Source organism: Python bivittatus, unplaced genomic scaffold (assembly GCF_059951505.1).
Source record: "Python bivittatus isolate LINGU-HERP-01145 unplaced genomic scaffold, Pbiv_v1 ctg000330_np1212, whole genome shotgun sequence".
In the NCBI taxonomy this organism is placed as follows: domain Eukaryota; kingdom Metazoa; phylum Chordata; class Lepidosauria; order Squamata; family Pythonidae; genus Python; species Python bivittatus.
Genome location: NW_028277058.1, coordinates 55,156,740 through 55,175,965, shown reverse-complemented (window position 1 = coordinate 55,175,965; position 19,226 = coordinate 55,156,740). Strand labels below are relative to the sequence as shown.

At 41.3% G+C, this 19,226-nt stretch overlaps 1 protein-coding gene across 1 annotated transcript in view; it reads right to left on the bottom strand.

Moving 5' to 3' along the window:
* SOX5 (SRY-box transcription factor 5) overlaps positions 1 to 19,226 on the bottom strand; it is a 391,244-nt gene that overhangs the window by 202,365 nt on the left and 169,653 nt on the right. The window contains exons 4-5 of the mRNA XM_088141343.1: positions 18,545 to 18,717; positions 16,195 to 16,263 (exon numbers count right to left, since the gene is read on the bottom strand). Of these exons, the coding sequence (XP_087997469.1) occupies positions 16,195 to 16,263; positions 18,545 to 18,717 (242 nt within the window). The remainder of the gene's footprint in view (positions 1 to 16,194; positions 16,264 to 18,544; positions 18,718 to 19,226) is intronic.

Here is a 19,226-nt window from a genome sequence, read left to right as displayed (position 1 = left end):
ACCTAATTTTACAACCTTTTTTGCTGCAGTTGTTAAGCAAATCACTGTAGTTGTTAAGTGATTTCCCCCACTGTAGTCGTTAAGTGGCTTCCCCCATTGACTTTGCTTGTTGAAAGCCCCCTGGGAAGGTTGCAAATGGCAATCATGTGACCCTGGGACGCTGCAACTATCATAAATACATGCCAGTTGCCAAGTGCCCAAATTTTAATCGTGTGATTGCAGGGATGCTGCTATGATCGTAAGTGCAAGGACCACTCATGAGTCACTTTTTTTTAGCATTATTGTAACTTCAAACAGTCATTAAATGAATGGTCATAAGTCAAGGACTACCTGTAAACATGAGTAAGCCTCATGGGGATTTATTTCTGAGAAGGCAAAAATAGAATTGGACTTTCTGAAAAACTACAGAAATTTTTGTTTTGCTGTGCATTTCCACAAACTCCACAGACACTCCTCTATCCTGTGCAGATAAAGCTGCTTTGACTCTGACAAGTTTGTTTATTAGTAATACACAGAGAGAGGTAGAGAAATCAATATGTCAGGCATGACAAATTTAAGCTCCAATAGATCTAAAACAATGGATCCTTTCTAAGTACAACTTTGTCTGGATTCAACCCACTGCATCTATCAAAGAATACATCTATAGATTCACATTATCCAAAGTAGGACAATGTATTTTTAAAGATTTCAGTTTCCAGCCCTCCATAATTAAGTCTGAAAACAGCTTTCAGTTCATCCTGCTCCCTTTTTGGCAACAATGAATCCTAGAGAGTTTTATCTCAAAAAATCAATTTTCATTATTCAGCAGCAGGAGATTTTAAGGAGAACAGCACATTAGCGTGAGATTTGCATACGAGATCTTCAGAAGCTCATGAGTGTTGGCAGCCAACAGACTGGCAAGATTCCATGCCAACTCTGTAGAATTTGTCACTTCCTGCTTCTTCCCTCTTTAAAGCAAAGACAGTACCCTCCTATCTGAAAGATGGAAGAAATTGTACAATGTAAACACAGGTATCCAAGTCACACTTTTGAGATTTTGCAGCATGAAAGATTCACCAACTTGGCTGTATAAAGGAACATAAAAAGATATAAAAAGAAAACAGTAATTGCTGTTATTAAAAGGGGTAAAAATGATAGGAAAAGAGATGGTACATTGTAACAGAGAAATGGCTTTGCAACTCTGTCCAAGGAAAATAGCATATTCAGGCAGGGGGAGGGGGGAAGCTGTGGAAAATGTCAGAGGAAAGTGACTTAGATCAGACCAAGCTTTTTACCTAGTCAAGTATTGTCTACTCTGTGTGGCATAATCCTTTTTTTAAACAGAGAATTCCCTCTTGCTTCAGGCAAACTGGTGAGAAGCTTAAAGAAAGACAATATATTGCTACTTTGAGGGCTACTAGAGGGCTACTTTGCCCTCTACTTTGGGGCATGGACCAGAGTGTGCATCTGGTAGAAGTTAGGATAGGTTGCTAGAACAGAATGATATGGAGAGGTGTTGGGTGTAAACTAGAGTCAGCCATATTTCCTTTTCTCTTACCATGCATTCAATTTCTTCTGCTTATACTTCTTACTCTTTTTCACTTTGCACAGGTAGGGTTGCTCACCCCAAAAGTAACACTGTGATTGCCTACTGATGCCCCAGGACAAGAAATTGACTGGGATGTCAAACAATGCAGAAGGTGGACCAAGAACTGCAAAGCTGATGAGGCCATGTTAAGCAATTCAGTTTATCCCTCTCCGCATGTAAGACTCCTGTAGATTCTGAAGGTCTTTTTTTTTTTTCTTAATGCATTCGAAACACTGAAAAAATTAACATTTTACCAGTGAACTTTGGGCAACAGACATGAGAGGACTCTCAGGGGACTGAAAATAAGATTTGGGGAACCATGCAACAGATGGTCTGGAACCTTGTCAATGCAAAGCATGAGTTACAAATCTGAGGATGCAACTTGCTACCTCAAGTTTACTAATAGGTGATACATCTTGGATTTGATTTAGGAGAGACTTCAGCTGGTTAATGTGGATGAATCAAACTGTCCTGAAAATTAGTTTGTTTAAGTCTGCATTTGATTGGAAGTAATACTCATCACCTTACCTGGATTCTAAGGCATTCCTGCCATTAGTTGTCTTTGCTTATGTTCCCCTGATGAAGGAGAGATAATAGAAAGGAGGACCTGATCTAACTGGGGAAATATCACCCTGTTTTTATGCAAGTGGCTGCTCATAATTAGAACAGGTTTAGGTCCTTGAATTGCATGTGCATATCTGTAAGTATGCTTCTGAACAAGATCATCCATTTCACTGAGGTCAGGGATATGAGAAATGTTTTGTTTCAAACTCAAACTCCTTGAGCTTGAAATGCCTCTGAAATGCTCAGAACCTTGCACTCTTAAACATCAGTTTTGCACTTAAATATGTTTGTTGAGCTGATTCAGAATTAAACTTCTGCACACCCCTATGAGAAACTTAACTGCCAATTCCACCAGAGTTGGTATAAGTCTGATGAGACTCCAACCTCAGAACATCAGCCTGCTGCCTTCTACTGTCCTTTAATGTGCCAAGATGCATACATATACTACCTTCATATTGCCTTAAAATTAAATAAAAAAGTAAATTCCAGGTATCAGCAGCAGCAGAAAAGGCTTGGTGAGAAGCAGGGTTGCAACAAATCTTCAGTGAGCCCTTATTTTGCCTTAATTGGGCTATCACTTCAAAGAGTTGGGTTTCCAGGATAGTAGCAGGGTCTGTCTGTCTGTCTGTCTGTCTGTCTGTCTGTCTGTCTGTCTGTCTGTCTATCTATCTATCTATCTATCTATCTATCTATCTATCTATCTATCTATCTATCTATCTATCTGTTCAGAGGCTAAATGCCTGCAGAGGGACTAGTTTCCTCCACCATCTCTGAATTGAGATGGTCCCATTCATCTCTTTCCTCAAGGCTATCTTTGATATCCCTTCCAGAAACACTGTAGAGAATGAGTCATGAAGGGGAGGAGTGTTTCGGTCAAGCTTTAGCTTGAAGTTCAGATTAGCGAAGAGAACCAAACAACATGTCACTTGTTTTCCTTCCATAAACTATATGATGTAGAAACTATGTAGAAGATATGGAGAGCCATGACCAAAGAATGTGGGGAAGGATTCTCAACCTGCAGGACAGCCACAAAGCAGGTGCAAAGTTCTGCTCAGGATCAATTATTATTTTTTCCAAATTCTCTAAATTCTAGGTGTACCCTAATACCAGTAGCTAATGTATTCTGTCTATAATATTAATATTTAGACTAGTTTTAAACTTCAGATCTCACACATACAATGGATGACTCGCCTGCCCTAATTAATTGGACTTCATTCCCATCCCATGCTCTTTTTAACATCTCACCATCTGAAAACTTCTGGCATGTTGGTTGATTCTATAACAGTATTGTCCTACAGTGGATTTTTTCCCCTCAAGGACCAATGTAACTACCACTGTGTTTCATTGTGAATAGTATAATATTTCTAATCAATTATGCATTTGTTTTATAGGCTAAGAACATTTATCAAAGGTTACAAGCCATGAGCAAGTCAGGTAGAGACCTGTAATTACAGGGCAATTGAAGACAAGAACATATTCTCAAGTTGACAACTGAAACATAAATCCAGAAGTATGTGTGTGAGAGTGTTGGCAGGGGAGAGATAGAACATTTTATAATTTAATTGACAATTTGGAAAAATTAAAAGATTAGAGATCCATTAGGGAGATGTAAAATGAAGACACTGACACGTTGTGGGAAATCTGTATAGGTGAAATTCCCTTACACAGCCCAAATGAAGACCAGTAAGAACTTCAAGGAAGTATCTTTTATATAAATATTTCATTTGCCTTCTAAGAAGCTCTAAGAACATAAAGATAAGGACAAAACTTCCTTATTTCTACAGTAAAGAAAAAAAGGGGATGAAGTTGGACAAATTAAGCTCAGTTTCCTAAGATCTATTTTTCACAAGGCCTAGAAGGAATTAGATTTTAATAGGTTTACTTCAATCAGACATAGGTAAATGCAGTTGGTTTTCAAATACACAGAGAAAAATCCATATTTTAAATTTTAAAATTCAGTTGTTTCTCTTTCTCTAAAAACTCAGATAAGTTTGTGATCATTGTAGACTCCATTTTTCAGGTCTTATGTCCCTTCATATCAGTACATGTCAACACACTTTGGCTTTGTCCCCTGATACTACAAAAGAACATTTTCTTTTCCCGTTTTATTGCAGCCAAGCATTTATTCTTCTTTAGTTCTGACATTTCCATTGTGAGATCAGGAAGAAAAGCAACCTTTCAAAAGCAACCCATCTAACGTCTCCTCAAAGGGACACGTGCTAGCGAAGCTCATTTGCAGGACAGGTGGGCTTAGGGTGTCACTCAATTCTTTGTGATCCAAATCTTTGTATAGTGTTGATAAATTTCTTGGTCTACACCAGTACCAGTCTTGCCTTCTTCCCTCCAGGGGATAAAGTAAGTAAAAAAGAATGCAGGTGTGGGGTGGGAGTGGAGAGAAGACACAGAAGATATAAGCACCAGCCATCTGCTGATGTCTAAATGAGTAAAAGCATCCACATCCTCTTGAAAAGGTTATATGGAAAGTTGGCTGACAAAGGCAAAGCAACTACATTTTTCTCTGTCTCCATAATCCTTTCCCACATGGGGCACAGCACATATTTCTGTGTCCCTCCTATCAGAGAGGTGTACAACCTGAGGCCTTAGAACTGCATATGACCCCTAATGCCTTGTGTGAGGCCTGTAGAAACCTCTAAAAATTACAGGTAGTCCTTGCTTAATGACTGCCCTGTTTAGCAACCATTCAAAGTTACAATGGGACTGAAAAAGTAACTTTACAACTGGTCCTTGCATTTACAACTGTCACAGTGTCCCTGCGGCCACATGATTGAGATACAGATGCTTCGCAACCATTGGGTATTTATTGCAATGTGCCATGGTCACGTGATTGCCACTTGGGTGCTTCACAGCTGGCTTTCAACAAGCAGAATCAATGTAGAAGCTGGCAGTAAAGTTGCAAGTCATGGTCATGTGATGTCTCACTTAATGACCACAGCAGAAGTGAGGTTCAGCAATCATGTGATGTGAAGTCTTGCTTAATGACTGTGTCACTTAGCAACAGAGTTTCCGGTCCCAATTGTGGTTAAGTGAGAACTACCTGTATTTGTATATTACTATCAGTTGTAATGTTTAAAATGATGAAACATTCAAAACTAACTTGGCTACAGAACAGATTTGCCAGTTCTTAGTAAAGATGCAACTGACAAGGCTTCTGGGGTTTTTAATAAGTGATTTCCAAAGTCTTCATGACACAAAATTGCATTTCTAAGATAAAGAATTGAATACATGTCCTTCTTTGTATGAGAAAATAGAGATCTCTCTGCTTTTCTCTTCATTATATCCAAATATTTTGACTACACTGTTTTCTGAACACTCAAATACTTTCTCCCAAATCTCTAAAAAGTGTGAATGTCCATTCTTTCCACTTTTTTTTTCTTATTTAGCCTTTTTCTTTTCTCCAGAATGATTTTATATAATCAGAAAATATGCATTGATTGACATGACTTTATGGTAGTAGCTGCTGAGATTTTGCTATGTTCAAATCTCACAGAGAAGAAATGAAGTTGAGTTGAAATAAGAGAAATGCTTCCTGGACAGATCACAAATGTGATCCTAGAACCTTTGTGGTCACCTAGGGATTTGATGATCTCACTGAGGCCAAAGCCTATCAAGAGCAATATTTTCTGGAAAAAAAATATATATATATATATTCATATTTCAGAGTGACTCAAAATTTCATCCAAAGAGGGATATCTAATAAATATTTTCACAAAACCTACCTGTTGTTCTGGCACAATCCCACAAGGTAATGGTTTTGTTGCATCCTGACTTTAAGGAGTGCATTAGAATTAGGGGAAACAACATTATGGTCTATCTAGCTTTGAATGATTGGAGCTTTTGCTGGAAATACAGGGGATTGGAGACTTTTTTAATGTCAGGTATGAGCACCATCACTATTTTATGACCTTTTCCTTCTTAAAGAAGTTATTTCCATTTTAATTATTTTCTTGCACAACTGATTTTCATACCAAGAGCTAAAACCATGAAGGATAACCAAAAGAAGGGTAAAAAGAAAAAAGAAAGAAAGACTGGTGGCCAGGATAAGATCTGCTTATAGATTTAGCTGGCAAAAGGCAGATAATACAGGAAGGAGAGGAAGAAAAGCTTAAGCAATGAGAATAAATGAAGAAATTGAAGGCATTTGTTTCCACACAGATTCCATGTGCAACTTGGCATCATTGCCATAAAGAAGAGTTTAATCAAAAGTCTCCAAGGAACCATCACAAAAGAAACCCTTGTACTGCCAGCTTTGGTGTAGTGAAAGAAACACCTGCTACACACAACAAAAAGAGAAGCAGACAATAAGGTGGAGAAGAAAAACCTCTAACAAATAATGGAACCGGTTTGATCGCTTTCTCTTCTCATCCCCCTCCCTAGGTGCAATTCACATCCCGCTTACTCTGGAGTATTCTTACTGATCTGAAATAGAATGACTTAGGAAGGAACCATTCTTAGTTTTTGAAAATAAATAGGAAGAAAAATAGATTAATATTCATGGGGAAACCTTAGCAAATGGGAGAAGTGCTGGGAAATGAGTCCAAGGCTCCAAGACAATTAAGTCCATGGTCAGAAACACTGCTGCTCAGTCATTCTGGGAGTCCTAAGAAGCTCTAGGTCAGGTACAGGCAATCTGATGTCCTCCAGATGTTTCCCACAATTCTTGCAATTAACTATGCAGGCTGGAGTTTCTTGGGAACTAAAATCTCAAACCTCTTGTAGATAACAGGCTCCCAACCCTTATTCTAGTTTCTTCTTCCCTTTCATAATTCCAATGACTGGCTCTCAACCCAGTTGTACCCAAAACAATCAGGGATGTTGGAAAATCCAGGTTGCACCTGGGAATTAAGTTGGGAACCTCAGAAGTAGAAAGTACCAGAAATATATGCATCGGATGGGTTATACTGAACTCACCAATAGCTATGTTGGAAATGTAACAATATAGGCCTTGGATTGTATGATCAGGAATTGAAGAAATCAATACAAGTGTTGTATTTGAGGATGAGATAAATTGAAAAGTATCTTAGAGTGCATTTCAGATTGGATGTGATTACAAAAATCACACCATCTATATATTCACTCAATGTAAAAAAAGAATGTTGAGTTCTAACAATTGATATCTTCATGTGATATCAGAAGGTTCTTCTGGTAAATCTGCTAAATGCCACGGGAATTTCCTTGGGAAACGTTGATTATCTGTCCCAAAACCAAAGTGACTTGCATGAAGGAAGCATGAGACAGAAATATAATTCCTAACAATAAAATCACATTTCAAGTAGTATCATAACATTCAATCTAAACCATTGGGATTGCTTGTTATAATCATCCCTGCAAAGTTTAAAGGATGCTAGAAACTCCTAGCAAATGCACAAGTCCAATATAACTAATCCAAAAAAAGGAAGCTTCTACATAGACTTCAGATTGTACTTTCTACAGTTACATGCTACAGAAAAGCAGTGGATACAGTCCATCTTTAGAGAGATGATGTCTAAAGGGAAAGCTATAATGATGCCATCAATGGTGGGGGGGGGAGGTGAGGAGAGATGAATCAGTTGGTGGTACATTTCCTGTGAGTCAGTCTGGACAACTCTCAGCAGTTTGTTAGCAATGAGGCTAGAGGGGAGATGTCAAAATTGCCCATACAGGATAGAAGTTAACAGAATGTGGCATTGTTTATTTCAGCTGATGGTCAACTTCTCCACTTTGAGTGGGCACTTTATTTTCCAGGCAGTGCTCCATCAATCAGAATGGTATTTTGTAACTTAATAGGAGTTCCAAACATAATAAAAATGGTCAGCACCATCTAGGATTAAGAACTTCTCTTTTGCCACAAGGTGGCATAAAAATAAACACAGAAATATTAATAAGCATTCCCCTAATATAAGCATGGAATAAATTGGTCAACCTTATCTTAGGTACCACTTTAAGATTCTTCTCTTGTCCCAGAGCTAAAATCACACTTAAATGCAATTTCAGCAATACAGATACTGACTTTTTGAGCCAGCCTTTATAACAGGAGGGCCTAAGTCCATACTGCAAATGTTGGGGTGCACAACCAGATGTCCCAAGATGCCTACTGCCTCCCAGCCCTCCTTGTTTTACAGCCTTTGGGTTTATTTTCAAGGATGATCAAAACCAGTTTCCCCATGTTGAGGCTGGAAACAAAAACATAGCCCTAAAATAGGATGTATGTACTTTTTTTAAAAAGGGGGAGAAAGAAAGCCCTCAAACTCCCACAAAACCCAGAAGATCTTTGCTCCACCCATGTTGAGACATGACTGCTTTGTATCCTTGCTCTGTTCATTGTATTTACAGCTTTCCTCCAACCTCCACTTTAGCTCCCATCCCCCAAATGGCAAACACAACGTTTTTCCATTTGGGCTGCTGGAATTGGTGGCCCTGTGCAACCAATGGGGTAAAGAGAGCCTACTGGACCTAAGCTGAGAAGTGATACATTCAAGCCCTACTCAGCCTGTCTTCAGAACAACCCCAGCATCACCTAACTCATAGTTCAGGTTATGAAGATCGAATGAAGGTCAGAGAGAGCATGCTTAGGGAGCCCAGAAGCTTGGTACACAAGGAAAACTGTGTGAAAACAGCTTCCTACATGCCTTGTGATACTTTTACCCCATCTCTGTTAATTTGAGATTGGACAGACATGTTCAAGAGATGCTTTAATTTGGATTTCGGCACTGAACAGGAGTTGCCTCTTCCACTATGTACGGATTCCTATAACATGCTAAACCCTAAACTATGATTAACAAAGTATATCTGCTATGTTCACATATACTCCAACAAGTAATCGATATTATGGCTTGATGTGATGCTCTGGTTCACACAATGTGCTAGGACAATGGCTGAGTTTCCCACAACATGATGAATCATAAACTACCCAATCCTATATTAGTTTACTCTAGAGTGTGAACCCAGTCTTTCATTCTGGTTGGTAACATGGATACAGCTAGGTGGGTTGAGTGCACCAGAATCAGGATATAGTTCTTTTTGTAGCAGAAATTGCACAAAGCCTACGCACCTCATGGATACACACTGTAGGAAGTTGGTGGGGATGTACTGTGCTTAGATCTGAGACTGAAAAGGTGTTTTGTAAAGGGCATAGGCATGTTATTAGCACCTCCTCAACTCAAATGTGTGCTTTCACAGGATCGTGGGTGGCTATCATGTGATCCCAGGAAAAGATGCAGCTCCTTTAAGAAGGTGACCATAGGTGCAATATGCTGCACCCACACCTGCCCCAAAGCACCTTGTCATACTTCATTGCTGCCTCTTTAACTCATATATGTATTTTCCTGGGATCATGTGGCTACTATGAAAGTCCAGGAAAAGATGTAGCTGCTTTAAGGAGGCACTGACAAGTAAAGCATGTACATCCACACCTTCTCTGAAGCATTGTGGCACATGTACACCCATTGCTGTCTCCTTAACTCATCCTTGGATTTTCCTGGGAGTGTATGGTTACCACGCTGGCACAGCAAAAGATGCAGTTGCTTTAAGGAGATGCTGATAAGCTCTGTATGTGCACATACATTTGCTCTAAAGCTCCTCCTTACACCCTGTCATATCCTGTCAGTTGCTGCCTCCTTAACTCAAACACATTTTCTGGGTTTGCACAGCTACTGTGCAAGCCCAGGAAAAGATGTAGCTGCTTTAAGGAGGTGTTAACAGGTGCAACATGCACACCATGCCCTCTCCAAAATACCCTTTTAGCTTTGGATTCAAAGGGCAGCACCTCCCTAGAAGTTGCTTTCTACTGTCTGTCCATTCAACTCAAAGTGGTTCTTCAGATTCTGGAAGGCAGAGCATCTTCCCATCACCTGCAGTGTGAAACTTTCCATCGACTGAACACAGAACATACTGTTTGTTGATTAGCAACTCCATAAGCTAGTGTAATGGTATGTGGGAAAGACCTTGGGAGATAGGGTAAAGGGATGCTGCCTAGGGAACAGTCAGATAAGAGACAGCATAGCCTGCAGCTGTATAGTGGGTGGAGCAAGAGGCTCAAAAGGAACCCTCCCTAAGTTCTTGGGCTGTAAAGGAGATGGGGGGAGAATTGTCCTTTCAGACTTGCAAGATTCTGTTAATGTAGCTTTACAATAAAGTAGAATTAGTTCATCTGGCTGTGTTTCCTGTCTGGTCTACCTGGTAAGGCTGACAGCTAGAGGGATGAAAGTTCAAAACTAAATTCATGGGGAAGGGGACAAGACAAAGCTTCTCCTTCCCGCTCTACAGATCAGCCCATGACAATGATAACGATGTTCTCCTTTTTGGGAAACACCGAGAAACCGTGTGATGTTGTCTGTTACCCTGCATGTTTGCCTCCAGATAGAAAGATGTAGGGGTACAAAATTTATTTTGAAACGTCTCCCAGTGCCTTGTGAGGCTGACTGATGTGAGATGTGATTTTGAACATGCCAACGCATCTGAATGGCTCAGAGTGCTTTTCTTTTCGGCTGCACATTCCTTGATAAGCTGCAAAGCTTCCCACTTATCAGTCACTCAAAGTGACTGTGGCTGTCACTTGTGTACAAAGCACAATCAGTTTGGAAGCACCGACACCGGCATTTTTCTTCTCAGCTTGAAGCAAACACGTTTTGACTGCTAGTCATTCAATTTTAAAGCATCGTCAATTAGGGGTGGACGGAGATATAAAGAAAGCACGTCCTAAACTCCTTCACCAGCCAGCAGTAAAAAAATTTATTGTTATCTTGCTTGAATCATCTCTCTCTCTCTCTCTCTCTCTCTCTCTCTCTCACCTTCCCTCAGCAGAAACTGCCTTTTCTGGCTGCCAAGGAAAAGTGCTCATGACTCCATGTTCTCCACATGGTTGAGATGTGAATCATATGGTGTATTAATGCTCCCCACAGTAGGTCAGTTCAATGGACGAGAGTTGTCTTTTCCTCTCTTTGGCCTTTGGCTTCATGCTGGGCCATTCCATATGCACAAGCATATGGTTGGAAATAAATAAATAAAATAAAGTAAAGCATGCTTAAAAATGCCCGCGGTGTAAGAGAAGCATGGGAGTTGGCCACATTGCAAAAGAGCGGCGGGGCAGGAGAAGTCAAAAGCCTTCTTCCCTAGAAGGACAAAGCTTGGAAATCAAAGTGTTTGCTCCCAGGCAGCGCGCATCCTAGACTGCGGGGAGATGCGTTCGTAGAAAGACCACCAAACCTCACTGGATACCAGATGTGGTGGGGAAATTCCAGGAGGTGTTTGTAGATAGAAGGTGGATGGAACTGATAGCCATGGGTATCAGGCCCCAGCCTGGCTAGGAATTCTCTAGGTTAGGCCTTGGCTTGCTTTCCTGTGTATGACCAGTGCCACGTGGTAGAGAAGAACAATGGCAGGCCATCAGCATCACGGGAGATGCTGAGGACAGAAGAGGTTGGTTTTTTTTTTAATGAAAATAATTGGCCTAAAGGATTAAATTTTCATTCCCTTTTTTTTTTTTTCCAACCAAACTCAAAACATAAGGGAGCCCTGGGGTCTTTTACTTTCACAGCTGAGCATGCTCAACTCAGGGCACTGGGAGGTTCACATGTCAGATTAAAATAAAATAAAATAAAATAATAAAAGGAAGGAAGGAGGGAGAGAAAGGGAGGGAGGGGTAAACCAAGGGAAGCCATGGCAAGGTATGGCATTTGGGACTTTGCCAAGCTGTAGGCTCTGGACCCCATAGCTTGGGCCATGTGGACCAGTTTCAGAAACCAAACCCTACTGCTTGAAATCAAATAATCCCGGGGAGCTTTTCCCAAGGAGTACTGCTTTCTAGACAGCTCTGTCATATCTTTCAATCCCAGAGGGTAGCATATTCTAAAGCGATCAGCCTTCAGTGGCTACTAGTCATAATGGCTATTTATTATTTCCCAACAGCAGAGCCAGTACAGTGCTAGGGAATCAGATTGCTATGACCCTTCTGTTTCTGTATCCTGCTTTTGGTCCAATTCAGTGCAGCTCTTCTTCTTGTATTCCCCTGAATGGAAGCAACCTTGAATTTAAGATGATCCCCTCCCAAATGGAAGATTCAAGAGAACAAATCTTACAAAAATCCCACCCCCAAATCGAGGACAGAGAATCCTTGTCCCATCTTGCCAGCTTCCACTGAAACCAGTCTTGGAAACTGCCTGCCCATCCCCAACCACTACATCCAGGTTCATGTGTGGGCACATATATACAAGCCAAAGGCCTCTAATTAATTGAATCCGAATTGTAATGATGCTTACAATTAACTGCCTGTAAAATAATGCATCTCATCTGCAGATTTAACACAAATCATTCTCTCACATGACTCTTGCACATGCAAATGCACAAGTATAGACGCAGACAGAAACAGCAATGATTTGTAGAAATCTGGGCTCAGCAAGCATAAATCTGCATGCTTACTCTAAAGTCAATGACTCTTACTCTCAGATAAGTAAGCGTAGGCTATTGTTATGCTAGGGCTGGATCTGTTAAGGTTAGTTTTACTCCATGTAAGTTAGGGTAGAAACTCAGGAAGAAATCCTTGGGCTACAGGGCTGGTTTTTCTTCTACAAACAAATGAGCAAGCAAGCAAGAAAAGTTGATAGAAATCTTTGCACTGGGCTTCAAGCCCAAAGGAACCTATATGTGTTTATTCTAAATGAAGTCCCATTGAACTGAGGGGCTCTTACTGCCAAGTACGTATGCTTAGGACTTCTAGTCTTGTTCAGCCAGAATGCTAGCTCTTGTTCATGTGTAAAGGGTGAGTGCTTGCAACAGAGAGCAGGGTTGTGCACTTAAGTTGGGAAGGCAAAAGGTCCTTTCGAGCACAGCCTCTCTCCGCAACATCTTAAAGCAAGAATGTCTTTTTTTGGAATTGCATGGTGGTTGTGGAAGGCAGCCACGTGATCCCTAAAAGTGATACAGCTGCTTTAAGCAGTTGAAGTCAGAGGTGCACCCCAAAGCACCTTTTTATCTTTGACTCCGAAGTATTGCACAGCTGGAAGAGAGAATCCTACCTATGGAGAATCCCCAGAAACCGAAGTTCTTGCTTTTGTAAAGTTCTCCGTTGCCCAGTGACCATTCATGGAGAGAGAATGGTTTGCATTGCACACATTCACTTTCTTCATACGGAGAGGAATAAGATGCAGGCAGGAGCGAAATGCTTGCCTCTTCCCCTTTAAAGTGTGGGCAGTAACTTTTCCATTCAGACAGTTGCTTTTAACATTTCCACTTTTCCCCCATTCAATCTTCTCACTTTCAACTGAGTATTACCATATTCTCACTGCAGTGTTAAGCACTCCTTCTTTCATTTGTAATTATTTGGGGAAGAAAACACATTCAGATGCAATATATTCTTAACAATACGGCGCATTCCTAAAAATCGACTTTTATATCCTTAAGTTTGCAATCCTTCACAGGCTGATTAGCCCATTGATCTCAGTTAGGTTGCTTCTTCAGTAGATATGCACAGACGGCAGCTTAGAATACCTGCCCTTGGGAATGAACCCTAAAGGTTAAGAAGAAAATTATGGGAAAGATTAACTTGTGGGAAGAAAGTTTATGGAAGTGAAAGATTTGGCATCTGTTTTGGCAGTTGTTTGGAACAGGGAAGATAGGAGGGAAACGTTTTCAAATTATTGTGTTTGGGAAAGGCAGGGGAGGCTCCAGGTGTTGGGGGTGGGCAGCACAGTGTTGTGTTGGTTCTTCTCCTTCCTCCAGAGTCAGTTCCAGCCAGTGTTGATGGGGGAAAGATCCAGCTGGCTGCCCCTCCTTTGTGGGCTGCTGCAGGGCTCAGTACTCTCTCCCCTTGTTTAACATCTACATGAAACTGCTGGATAAGGTCATCTGACGGTTTGGGATGCTTTATATCTCCATCCCAGGCCACCTGAGTGATGCTGTGGAGGTTCTGTCTCAGTGCCTGGAGGCTTTGGGGGCCTAGATGGGGAGCAACACGCTTCAGCTCGACCCAAGCAAGACCAAGGGGTTTGGGGTTTTTTGGACCTCCTGGTTCTGGGGGACCTTCCATCTTTGGTTCTGGATGGGATGGCACTGCCCCAGGCAGACCTGGTGCGCAATCTGGGGTTCAGCCTAGACTTGTGGCTCCTGCTGAAAAAGCAGGTGGCAGCTATGGCTAAGAAGGCCTTTGTGCAACTTTGGGTTGTATGTTAGTTGTACCTGTTCCTGGACCGGGGAGGCCCTGCTCACGATCACTCGTGCCCTTGTGACCTCCAGACTGGACTGGTGAAATGCACTTTACATGGAGCTGCTTTTGAAGAGTGTTCAGAAGCTTCAATTGGTGCAGAATACAGTGGTGTGGGCAGTTACTGACACCGGTTACTTGGAGCACGTGACACCACTGCTCCGCGAGCTGCATTGGCTACCGGTGTACTTCTGGGTGCAATTCAAGGTGCTGGCTGTCACCTTTAAAGACCTTCATGGCTTGGGATCAGATTACTTACAGGACCATCTCTCCCCAGTTGTCTCTACCTGGTCCTATCCGATCCAGCAGGAGGGGCATGCTCTGGCCAATGTCAGTTGGTGGGGCCCAGAAGGAGGGCCTTTTCTGCTGTGACGCCCATGCTTTGGAACATCATCCCCCCTAAGATTAAATTAGCCCCATCCCAGCTGGCCTTCCATAAGGCCTTGAGAATTTGGTTTTGTGCCCGAGCCTGGAGTGGGTTACAGCCCGTCTCCTGGCTGTGTGGATAATTGGTTGGATGATGCCCAGCTGCTATGTGTTTTATTTTTATTTTTTATATTGTGCATTTTATTAATTTTCTTTTTTTTATTGTAAGCCACCTAGAGTTATGTGTGTGAGACGAGCAGTTATATAAATCAAATCAATCAGTCAATCAATCCTCTGGCAATACAACTCTCAAAAATTATGATATTTTATGAAATATAAATTAAAATCAATGAAAAATTCACACTGTATGCATAAGAATTATTGTGATGTTAGTAAGCTTTAACAGAAAATTGGCTCTAGGAAGTAGAGTTTTTAAAGAAGGAGGAGGAGGAGAAGGAGAAGATGGAGAAGAAGGACGAGCTGCTTGCTCTTGCATCTTAAACATTCAGACCATGATGACTTCACATTAATCTACCATTTTAGAGTGAATTTCTCACCATTTGGTCAACTTTGTAATCAGAATGAGCAGAATTTGGAAAAGCAGCTGGAAAAGAGGTCCAAACAACAAAGAACTAGGCCCAGATCTTCTCCTGCCTTGATTATGACAGGTAAGCCAGTGCTTAAGAATCAAAAATGTTTCCTGAAAATATCCTTCACTGGACCTCTTTACAACCATTGTTTTCCCAATGTGCAGAAACACATGTTTTGTCTCTTCTCATTTTATTATATAGGAAATGTCAACCAATCAAGGAACATAGTGAGGAACTTTGCACAACCCTCTGCCTTAGAAGAATATGCAAGGAGATTTATATTGTTTTCTGAACTTCATCCTACCTACTGTCACAGAATAGGATCATGGATTTACTTCCACAACAGAAATAATTCCCCACCAACTGTGTGTTTGGCTGTGTGAAAGATGGCACTGCCAACATTCTGTGGCTCTTCCACAAAAAAGAAGTTTCTGACTGAATCAGCTTCCCGTTAAGAGAAGGAACACTACATGGTCCATCCATTTATGGTCAGAGCCAGTGTGACAGCTACCTAGCAAATGAATGGTGTTTCATGGTTGCGATAAACGTGTTTCCAAAACCCTCTGCAGATGTTGTTCTGAGAAAGGCAGCTGTTCATTTAACACCATGCATCATAGAAAATCCACTGTGGTTACTGACATTGTGTAGACACATTTAAATCAACTAGGCTTGAGTTATGGCTCCTTAAACCCAGTTGCTTTCAGTGGATCTCACTCATATTGAATTCAACCTGTATGAACAGATACACACTCAGACCTCAAGCCACAAATCTGAACTTGAACCTGACATCTATCTACATATACAGACACCCCTCGGTTAATGAATGGCACTGCGTCACTGAATTGAAGTTAGTGAAAAGGAATGGAAAATGGACTTGAATAATTAAAATAATGGACAGATTCATAATCTCTGACCTGGATCTGTTGTTGAAGCAGGTTGATTTTGTGTTGTTGCTGCAGAAGTTGCTGCTGCTGTCTTGCAATCTGTAGGGTCAACACATGTACACGTAATTTAATGGTGTGTGCAAGTATGCATGTTTGCGTCTGCGTGTGTCTGCCTCAAAAGACAGATGCTTCCAAGTGTACTTAGATCTTTGCCCATAAACAGTCTTGTCCAAATTAAGACAATTGATACATCCATTCTAGTACCCGATAAACTATTGTTTACGTGTAGCAGTCATGGCTGAATAACTGTTTTTACACTGAATTTTTTTTTTTTTTTGGCCTGGAAAACATTTTCTTACACAACGCTAAGAACATAAGGTGGCCCATGCTGGATGACCCCACAGTGGTTAATGCCCTTGAAAGCAATAGCATTGTCTCACTTGTGTTTCTCAATTACTGATATTCAGAGATAATATTACAGAAACTGACATTCAGCCATCGTAATAAGTAGCCACCGATCACTTCAACCTCCATAAATTTGCTCAATGCCCTTTAATTCTGCCAAATTGTTTGTTATATGTACTGTATGTTCTTTTGCCCCTGCATTTTGGTCCTTTGCTGTAAAATTATCCAGATTTTGTTCAGTGTGGATGAAGAAGGGTTTTTGTAGTCTGTATATAATAAGAATGTATAAAAATGTATAAACTATTTCATAAATGAGGTGGAGAGAATTTCAGATTTGGATGAAAGAAAAAACTCTTGGTCGGTCCAAACTGAAGATCCTTCACATCTTTAGTTTAAGCCAAGGATGAATGTTACTCAATTCCAATTCCTGCCATTCCAAGTCAGTTTGTCCAATTTGGAAGGCTGCCCATTGTTTAACCTAGTTTAAATGAATTCTAGTCCTAGGTCTGGGAAGGCCTCAATTTAAAGTCTGGCTGCAGTGGAATTTGGTGTTTGCCTGCTCTGACTGTGAGCCATGAACTAGAGGTTGACATGTTGGTCTAGCATGTAATGCAATCCAGATCCTTGTTGCTTATGGTTCAGTGTGACATGCAAACACAGAAAATTAGGTTGAATAAACCATGGTTCAATTAAGCATGGGTAAGAGTGTCCCGTGAATACACCCAATGACATTCAGAATGGAAGAAGACTTGAGATTGTACTGCACATATTATGGGACAGTATGAGAAAATATCAGAAGCCAAACATCTACGTCAAAGGCTGCCAAACCAGTAATTCTAAAGAACAATTTCAAAACTAGCCAGAGGGCATGGCAAATGAGGGACACAGGGACCCCTAAGGTTTTTCTACAGATGGAAATTGAGTCATATGGTGGCTCTTAATGCTGATGAAGATATATACTGTACAGTTGGGGGAACTGACACTAAGCCTTCAATTACCAGCTCAAAACTACCTTAAATATTATCAGAACATTCCCCAAGCTGGTGCACTCCAAATAGGTTGGACTTCATTGTCCATACTTCTCAGCAGTATGGCCTGAGAAATTTAATTGATTTTTGAAGGGGGGGGGCAGTGGCCTTCTTGTAGATAAAGATAATACCAAAGGCCTGTATTTGGCTTCACAGAACACCACTTTCCCCTTTCTTTATGACTGCATTGAAAGACGGTAATGTCAAATGGAGAGGGTGTCAGTAGACTAGGAAGCCCAAGCCCCGTTCCCCTGGAAGGGGGCAAGAAATGATGGCCCAATTAGGGACAAAACCAATATGACATTCTTCTTGAAGGCCACAGGAAGCAGTGGGGAATCCAGGCTTTTGATGGAAGTTGCCAAGTGGAAAGAGAGCAAGTCTGCCTAGGCCAGGGAGGGAAAGATTAAATCTGAAGCTGAAATGATCCCTCCAAATGTTGGCACCCAGGTATTTTATAGCTTTTGCTCTTCATCCCAATGGAGTAAATTTTAAATGATGAGCCTCAATGCTGGGTTTAAACTACAAGAGTGGGGAGGAAGGGAAGTTTAAGCTGCCTTACCCCTTATCTTGTTCCTCTAACCCACTATCTTTATAAGTTTACATGGGGTCACCATCTGACCATTGGGGCAGGGAAGCAAGAGCAGGGGCTTGTGGGTTGCCTTAAGGACCCTCCTTCTAACATATTCTCCATAAGTTGAACAATATAATTATATTTTAAAAAACCCTGGAAATCCATTCCTCTCTCGCACTGCATGCTGCAAATAATACCGACTGTTGTACATTCCGTTTAACTTTTTATCCTCCAGCCCTCAAAGTTACATTCTGGGATCAGACCCGTGAATATTTCAGACCTCTTAAAAATAAAGACACGTTAATAGAGTGCTAATCTCCTGCTCCCCAATGCCAGAGCGGGACTAGATTAAAAGTCCCTTTTAATAACTGCTCACCTGTTCTTGTTGCTGCTTGGCCAGCTCCATTTGCTGGCGTTGCTTCTCAATTTGCGAGGCCGCCAATTTCTTCTGCTCGTCGTGAGCTGCAAGCAGCTGCTCCCGCAAACTGGTCAGCTGATTGATCATGCCCATAAGCTGCCTCTCTTTCTCAGCTAGGCTCTCTGGAGTCCCTGAGCATCATATGGTGACAAAAAGGCAAAAGGAGAGAGAAGAGAGGGAGAGAATCAGAAATGAGATCTGGGTACAGTTCCAATCCAACGTGCCCTGGAACGCTGAGCAGAAAATGCCTTTTGCAGTACCCTCAAATGATTTAATTATCCCCCCCTTTTTTTGTCCTACCTTTGCTGCCTATGCAAGGATCTTGATCTGCGAGTACACGTGCATAGCAATGAGTTACCCGCAGGACACTCAGCACAGTTCTGCCAGGAGCAGGACCTCAACAGACTGTTGGTGCTAATTTGAGATTTCTGATCCACTTGGGATAGATTTGGTGGGTGCTGAAAATAGGATTGGTTTTTTTGGTCTATCTGTACACTGTATATCCTGCTATCTATGAACCTACCTATCTACCTTTCTTTTTCTGTGAAATGGAATTCAGCAAGATAATGCTTGGTGCCTCTTCCCAACACCACAATGCCAAGGAATAAAAGGAGACTTGATTCTGCTTCTGCCAAGAAAG